This window comes from Mandrillus leucophaeus, unplaced genomic scaffold (assembly GCF_000951045.1).
Source record: "Mandrillus leucophaeus isolate KB7577 unplaced genomic scaffold, Mleu.le_1.0 Scaffold13, whole genome shotgun sequence".
In the NCBI taxonomy this organism is placed as follows: Eukaryota; Metazoa; Chordata; class Mammalia; order Primates; family Cercopithecidae; genus Mandrillus; species Mandrillus leucophaeus.
The window spans coordinates 4,610,815-4,618,972 of NW_012101254.1; the positions used below are offsets into that span (position 1 = coordinate 4,610,815).

The following is an 8,158-nucleotide window of genomic DNA, read 5'->3' on the forward strand; positions in this document are numbered from 1 at the left end:
GGGCATTCAAGACCAGCCTGACCAACAGGCAGAAACCCTGTCTCTATTAAAAATACAAAATTAGCCATGCATAGTGGCACATGCTTGTAATCCCAGTGACTCGGGAGGCTGAGACAGGAGAATCGCTTGAACCCGGGAGGCGGAGGTTGTGGTGAGCTGAGATCACACCATTGCACTCCAGCCTGGGCAACAAGAGCGAAACTCCGTTTCAAACAAAAACAAAAACAAACAAAAAAGACCCTGTCGCCCAGGCTGGAGTGCAGTGGTACAGTTACGGCTCACTGCAACCTTGAACTTGTGGGCTCAAGCGATCCTCCCACCTGAGCTTTCCAAAGTGCTGGGATTAATTATAGCCACCATGCCTGGACTGGGTATGATGTTTTCTGTTTTGGATAATCTCCTTAGGATACATTTCTAGAAATGTAGAGGCAATAGGTAACACAAATTTTACAGCCTTTGATAAGTACAAATAATTTTACAGAAGTCTGTGCTTTATCATACAAAGTTTAATCAACCTTCTAAGAAGTGGGCATAAACAGTATCTCATTTAACTAGATTTCTTTTTACTAATGACAGGAACCGTCTTTTCTCCAGGTTTGCTTATTGATTTCTTCTTCTGTAAAGTTTTGTTCATCTCCTCTGACCATTTACTCTAGGGGCTTAAGTATTTCTTACCAACTGTATTTTTCTATTTACAATTCTAACATTTATGTTTCTTTAAAAAAGTTTTAAGAACACTACGATGCTAACAGCAGTGTTAAGAAAGCAGATTGTGACTTATTTTGTTCGATTTCTTTGTAACTGTGGTTATAAGACCTTTTATTTTGAGATTTGTTAAAAAAGAGAAACCTAACACATGCATACACATATGCCTAGAAATGTATGCAGTCATAGACACGTGGCCGAATTAATCAATCTCTGTAAGGCAAGATTACAGGTGACTATTGTTCTTTGGTTAAACTATCTTTTCTTGTTTTCCATGATTCATGTTTCTTACTTACTTGTATAATAAAAGTTACAAAAAGTTATCAAAGACCACATTCCAAGAATACTTGAATAGATACAAAACAATTAAATGTCTCATCTAGGAACCAATCTTTCATTGGCCTATTTTCAATCCACTTCTTTTTGCCACAATTTAATAATGGCTTCATTCCCATGTTTATTCTAATTTTCATATAACAGAGATTCATCTCCAGAAGGAACAAATTGGCAGTCTTGCAGAATTTCTAAAAATTCTGAAATAATATCTGAGCTTAGACTTGTTTAAAGGCCACTACTGCTCTAAATGGAAAGCTGGAGCACCACAAAATGCTCTTATCTATCAGGCTGGTGGCACTCTGTCTGGTACATGTATATTTTTGTTTTGGTTGAAATGTGTTAGAGTATGGTCTTAGGCAACTAAAGGGATACCACAAAGAAACATACTAAATCAATTCCAACATGCTCTGCCACTGCTGGGTACTGTTACAGCTATTCATCATTCACTAATAAATTTCCTTGTTACCAAAAAGGTCTATGATGCCCTGCTCTAATGTAAACATCATAATAAAAAAAATGTCATTTAGTGGCCAAAGCAGAAAGTGCCAGAGGAGGAGATACCGTAAAAATGAGATGAGGTAGTCTGGTGGCTTGCACCTATCCCGGAGATTCTGTATTCCAACACAGATTTCCAGATGCCTCCCCAACTCCTGACGAGGACTATAATCTTAGTTTGAAATGTCTCAAGCACCTGCTCCTATAGGGGCTAAAAGACCACGCCAGGGAACTCGGACATTTGAGATTACTGGTCATGGGGGGCCCCATGGCGGTGCCCGGGGAATGAGTCTCACCAACGCTCTTCATGCAGCTCCCGATCTTTGTGCTGACTCGCAGGAACTTGCTAAGGTCCCATCGAGGAATCTTCACCACACAATAATCCAAGCTGGGTTCAAAGGCTGCTGTGCCCCCTGTCACAGAGTTCCTGGGGTCCAGCAGGTGGGATGCCAGAAGGACAGTGAAGGAAGTGTAAAGGGTGAGCTTCCAGATAGCTCTCTCCATTCCCACAAATATAGGCCAATGTCCTTTTCATCTTTCCTGTGCCATCAATATTTTCTTCAGCCCCCGACCCACTTCCCCACTGTGATTTCTCCCTCATCCTCGTACCTGAGCTCAGGCAAAGGGATGCCCAATGCTAGTTTGGCTGCCACATAAGCCAGTGGATAACCTGTGGCCTTACTGGCCAGGGCAGAACTGCGAGAGAGCCTGGCATTCACTTCAATGATGTAATACTGCAAAGAAGGAGAATAAAGAAAAAAAGTCACCGGCCTAGAAGCCCCTGTCTAGCAGAGGTCTCAGAAAGGAGAGAAAATAAGCCCTCTCCAGAGGGATGGCTAGCAAAAGCACCCTCCCTAAGGCCCAACCCCAGTAAAGGAGATTCCAGCTTCTACTCCAGGGACTGTAAGGCCAAAAGACCTCAACTTCAAGTGCCAAAAATTATGCAAGCAGAGGGGGTAACAACCACACTATCAGCTCCAGAGCCTAAAGCTTACCTGCTCAGACTCAGGGTTCAAGGCATACTGCACATTGCACTCCCCAACAATTCCCAGGTGCTGGGTCACCTTGATAGCCGTCTGCCTCAGGAGCTGGTACTCCCTGTCATTCAGTGTCTGGCTAGGGGCCACCACTATGGACTCACCAGTGTGGATGCCCAATGGGTCCAAGTTCTCCATGTTACACACCTGTGAAGGAGGGTGCCATGGAGGTCACTGCCAAGCAGAGTCAGGAGAGGCAGAAAGCTGCACTCCAGGGTCCTGTTACCTCTGGGGCTGCACCTAACCTGGGTCTGAGGGACATAGAAGTCTCAAAGACCTTAGCCCAGGCCTCTGCTCTTCCAAAAGCTCATCCTGCCTGACATGACTCCCACCCTTCCCCCATTTACTCACCGTGACACAGTTTCCATAGGCATCTCTCACCACCTCGTACTCAATCTCCTTCCATCCCTTCAGAGACTTGTCTACTAGCACTTGGCTGGTATGGGCAAAAGCTGAGGCCACGAGACCAGAGAGCTCCTCCCTGTTAGAGGCAAAGCCAGAGCCCAGGCCACCCAGGGCAAAGGCTGAACGCACCAGCACAGGGTACCCCAGCCGTTCAGCAGCTGCCTGGGCCTGCAAGGAGTGGAAGAGATGAACAAACAGGTTATTCCCCGCTGCCCAAGGTGTGCCTGACCCACAGAAAAAACGATATGAAGAAAATAACACAGCCAGGCACAGTGGCTCACGCCTATAATCCCAGCACTTTGGGAGGCCGAGGGGGGTGGATCACCTGAGGTCAGGAGTTCGAGACCAGCCTGACCAACATGGAGAAACCCCATCTCTACTAAAAATACAAAATTAGCCAGGCACAGTGGCGCATGCCTGTAATCCCAGCTACTCAGGAGGCTGAAGCAGAAGAGTCGCTTGAATCTGGGAGGCAGAGTTGCAGTGAGCCGAGATCGCACCACTGTACTCCAGCCTGGGCAACAAGAGTGAAACTCTGTCTCAAAAAAAAAGTAAATAACACTACCAAAGAAAACACCACCATTCTTCCTTTACCCAAACACCCCTCCAACCTGTTCAAGAGAATTTGCTGCCTCGCTGGGGGCCACATGCTCTCCGATCTCTGCCATTCTGGCAGCAAAGGCCCGTCGATCCTCAGTCAGCTCAATGGTCTCTACTGGTGTGCCCAGGACCCGGACCCCATACCGAGCCAGCACCCCGGCCTTGGTCAGCTCTACACCACAGTTCAGAGCAGTCTGGCCCCCAAAAGTCAGTAACACACCATCAGGGCGTTCATTACGTATCACCTGAGGACAGAGAGGGGAGTTACAGGCATCAGAACCTTGTGGGTAGAGAGGCAATCAAAGAAGTTTAATAATGCAGCGTGACCACTGGGCCCCCTGCCCAGTCCTCTTTTCATTCCAGCCTTGCCCCAGTCATACCTGGGTTACATAGTGAGGTGTTATAGGAAGAAAATAGACCTTGTCGGCCAGCCCCTGGGAGGTCTGCACTGTGGCAATATTGGGGTTGATCAGCAATGTCTGGATGTTTTCCTCCTTCAGGGCCTTAATTGCCTAAAAGGACAAGAATGGCATCTCAGCCTCTGCTGAAGAAGCAAGAATGCAAACAGCCTTAGGGCAGCATTCTCCTCTTCTTTCCCTCCCTGTACTCTTGGCCCCTAATAATTGACTTCTATTTCTTACCACATCTCTCTGTACATTCCCCAAATCTGACTCATTTCCTCCCTACAACCTCAGCCCTTCTCCTTAAGACTGTTTCCATTCTTGAGGGTCACACACCCAGAAGGGTGGGGAGGGGGATGCCTCACCTGAGAGCCCGAGTAGTCAAACTCTCCAGCTTGGCCAATGGAGAGGCCCCCTGAGCCCAGGATGAGAACCTTTCGTGGTGGTGGAAGCCCAGAGCTGGGAGTGGGAATCCCAGGGGGACAGAGGCGCTCAGTCAGCCGCTCTCTAACTGTGGAAGCAAAGAAGGTCATAGAGCTGAGCTGGACCCAAGCGGTCAACTGGATTAGCTCCCTCACTTTCAGAAGAGTCCAGAGCAAATTACGCATCTAATGAGTAGCAGAGGGAGGACCAGAATCCAGGACCCTGGAGTTCCTTTCAACAGAAGCTTAAACGGTATCTTGGGTTGGCTGCCACCCACCCCCAATCCCCTTAACCTCCCAGACATCTAGGAGTTGCCCAGGGTATGTCCACCTTATGCCCATCCTGGAGCCAACCCTGTTCTTAGGTCCACAACCCAGTTCTACTCAGGATCTTACCTGTCTGGCCCCCAGGATTCCCAGCTGTGGCCTCTTTCACAGTTTCCAGAAAGATATCGAAAAGCAGTTCCATATCTGAAGGGCCAGCTTGGTGCTCTGGGTGAAACTGGACACTGTTAAAGAGATTGCATCATGAAAGCCATCATGGTCCCTGGCATGACACTGGCAACCTCGGAGGTGGGTAGTGGGAAAGAGGACTGCCGTGCTTTACTTTTCCATCATCAAGCACCACAGGGCTTCAAAGTTGCAAAGAACTAGTCAACTAGGCTCACCTGAAGAAGGGCAAGCTGTTGTGTACAATGCCTTCATTGGAACCATCATTGGCGTTGGTGAAGAGAGGAGCCCAGTCTGCTGGCAGTGAGTCTGTCTCCACAGCAAACCCATGGTTCTGGGATGTCAGAAAGCAGCGCCCAGAACCCACCAACAAGCAGGGCTGGTTATGGCCTCGGTTCCCATATCTGGAGGTAGAAGCATGCTGAGTCACAGGCCTCACTCACCCTCTCTTCACTACTGAACCTATCCCAGCTCTCACTGATCTCCTGTTCTCAGTAGCCCCGCTCCTGTTTCTGTTTTTTTTTTTTTTTTTTTTTTTGAGACGGAGTCTCCCTCTGTTGCCCAGGCCGGAGGGCAATGGCACAATCTCGGCTCACTGCAACCTCCACCTCCCAGGTTCAAGCGATTCTCCTGCCTCAGCCTCCAGAGTAGCTGGAATTACAGGTGCATGCCACCATGCCCGGCCAATTTTTGTATTTTCAGTAGAGACAGGGTTTCACCATGTTGGCTAGGCTGGTCTTGAACTCCTGACCTCAGGTGATCCGCCCACCTTGGCCTCCCAAAGTGCTGGGATTACAGGCATGAGCCACCTCACCTGCAACCTCCCGCTCCTATTTCAACAAGAATAAACGCCAACTCTCTTCTCATTCCTGAGACACCCCACCCCTCATGCCACAAGTATGGGCCCCTTCTGCTCCCCACAAGTCCCACCTCATCTTGTAAGTCTTGGCCCCAATGGCTAAGGCCAATAGTTGGTGTCCCAGGCAGATCCCAAAGACAGGTCGAGGATTAGGCTCAGATAAAACACGGCTCAGCGTGGATACGACACTGGGATAGGAGGCAGGGTCACCAGGCCCATTACTTAAGAAGAGACCCTCATACTCTGGAGTGGGCAGAAAAGATGACATCAAAATCAGTATTTCAGTTACAGGAGGCACACCTGTGGCCCCTCAACCCATGAGAGTGTAAGTCCCAATGTCTACCTTCTTCACTGCAACTCATACTCATTGGACCAAGGGATAGATCTTCCACCCAAGCTGTTTGTCTGAGGCCCTGAACAGGCCCCAGCTACTCACCTTGGCTGTCTAGTGCATGGTCCCAGGGTACCACAGTGACCTCAGCCCCACGCCGGCAGAGGCATCGGATCTGATTATACTTGAGGCCACAGTCCAAAGCAAGGATCCGAGGGGCACCCCCTGTATTGAATACCCGTGGAGTCTGAGAAATAAAGGAATAAAGGGCAACAGTTAGCAGCTGTGCTCAGTGGGTGTAAGATATGCCTGCACCAACTCTTACCTTCAAAGCCTCCTTTGATTCTCTCCTGCGTTTACCCCCCAGTTGTGAGCAGAATATAACTACTGTGCTAGAGCTTGCAACACTCTCCCACTCTACCTCTGTACCTTAATGGAGACCTCTGGTACCAGGGGGCGGGCATTGGGGTCCAAGAATGGCAGGGATGAAGGTTCTGTTCCATTCTGGACCAACTTCCCCAGCAGAGACCCTTGTTCCCGCAACTTCTTGGTCAGCTCCCGAGTGTCTACTCCTGTCAAAATAGCACAGTCTTAGGGATCACACTCCCCCAACTCAGTCATCTGTGAGGTCAGACTTCCAGAAGCACTTCCATTCCAGAGCCCTAGTCACACACAGCTGTTCTATGTGCATCAAAATCCTGGGCTATTGTGACAGAAGTATACTACCATGAAGCATTCCTGCCGAAAATATCACATCGGAATTGGACAACTCTAAATATATCCATTTATAGAAAATAAAATCAAGGGAAAAAAAGAATACGCTAAGTAACACTATAGGAATGTAACCAAGTAAGTGCAGACTATGGGATACTAGATACAGGAAAAAGACCTGTTTTCAAATAGCTTACAAGGTCCACAGATTAAGAGACTTATCAACCAAATGCAACGCATGAATCCTGTTTACAGCAAGATTCAAATAAACAGAAAAAAAAAAAAAATTAGCGGAAATTTTAAACATTGTCTGGACACTTGTATTGGGGAATTATTAATTTTTTTAGTGTATGATGTTATTATGGTCATGTTTTTAAAAGATTCCTTTTGCATAGATGTTGAACTATTTGTAGATGAAATGATATGATATCTGAGATTTGCTTCAAAATAATCCAGTGGTGGTGATGAAATAAGATTAGCCCTGACCTGATGATTATGGAAGCTGGGAGTTCCTTTCTGTGTTGGAAATTTTCCTTCTGAGTGACAGTTCAATTCTTTCCCCCAGCCCAACTCCAATCTAAATCTTCCAACTATCACAGTCTTAGTCAGGTCCCAACAGACTACAGAAACTTGATTCTTTCCATCCAGGCATGCTGTGCTCTGTCCAGATATGCCCATGCTTGCCACCATACCTTGCAAACCAGGGATGCCATGCTGCTGCAGCCACTCATGCAGGGTGCAGGTGGCACTCCAGTGGCTGGGAGTAGGACAGCACTCTCCCACCACCAGTCCTGCTACGTGGATGCCCGAGGATTCAAACCACTGTAGATGGAAAGATTGTGAGAAGCCTCAGGCCAAGTTATTTTTTTACAGCATTTTCCCCATTGTGTGGCCACAGACCCTATATTCAGCCACACTGAATGGCCTTCAATATACCAAGCTTTTGGTGCTTTTGCATAGATATTTCCATTTACCAACAATGCCCTCTTCTATATGAAACACAACCCACAGGCCCAGGGTACCCAGTTGGTCACTGAAAATGACACTTTCCTTTCTATTTATTTATTTATTTTTTTTGAGATGGAGTCTCACTTGTCGCCCAGGCTGGAGTGCAGTGGTGAGATCTCAGTTCACTGCAACCTCTGCCGCCCAGATTCAAGCAATTCTCCTGTTTCAGCCTCCCGAGTACGTGGGACTACAGGTGCCCGCCACCATGCCTGGCTAATTTTTTGTATTTTTAATAGAGACGAGGGTTTCACCATGTCAGCCAGGACGGTCTCAGATCTCCTGATCTTGTGATCTGCCCGCCTCCGCCTCCCAAAGTGCTGGGATTACAGGAGTGAGCCACCACACCTAGCCATTCCTTTTTTCCTTTTTGAGACAGGGTCTTGCTGTTACCCAGGCTG

General features: G+C 47.7%; 1 protein-coding gene across 2 annotated transcripts in view; it reads right to left on the reverse strand.

The window, feature by feature from the left end:
• Positions 1–8,158, reverse strand: part of CAD (carbamoyl-phosphate synthetase 2, aspartate transcarbamylase, and dihydroorotase) — a 26,713-nt gene that overhangs the window by 15,513 nt on the left and 3,042 nt on the right. The window contains exons 3-15 of one of the 2 annotated variants that reach the window (XM_011972635.1): positions 7,445–7,574; positions 6,471–6,613; positions 6,147–6,288; positions 5,782–5,953; positions 5,070–5,255; positions 4,798–4,910; positions 4,345–4,490; positions 3,959–4,090; positions 3,590–3,823; positions 2,925–3,146; positions 2,532–2,720; positions 2,146–2,270; positions 1,833–1,963 (exon numbers count right to left, since the gene is read on the reverse strand). In XM_011972635.1, the coding sequence (XP_011828025.1) occupies positions 1,833–1,963; positions 2,146–2,270; positions 2,532–2,720; positions 2,925–3,146; positions 3,590–3,823; positions 3,959–4,090; positions 4,345–4,490; positions 4,798–4,910; positions 5,070–5,255; positions 5,782–5,953; positions 6,147–6,288; positions 6,471–6,613; positions 7,445–7,574 (2,065 nt within the window). The remainder of the gene's footprint in view (positions 1–1,832; positions 1,964–2,145; positions 2,271–2,531; positions 2,721–2,924; positions 3,147–3,589; positions 3,824–3,958; positions 4,091–4,344; positions 4,491–4,797; positions 4,911–5,069; positions 5,256–5,781; positions 5,954–6,146; positions 6,289–6,470; positions 6,614–7,444; positions 7,575–8,158) is intronic. The other variant, XM_011972636.1, reaches the window with a different exon arrangement.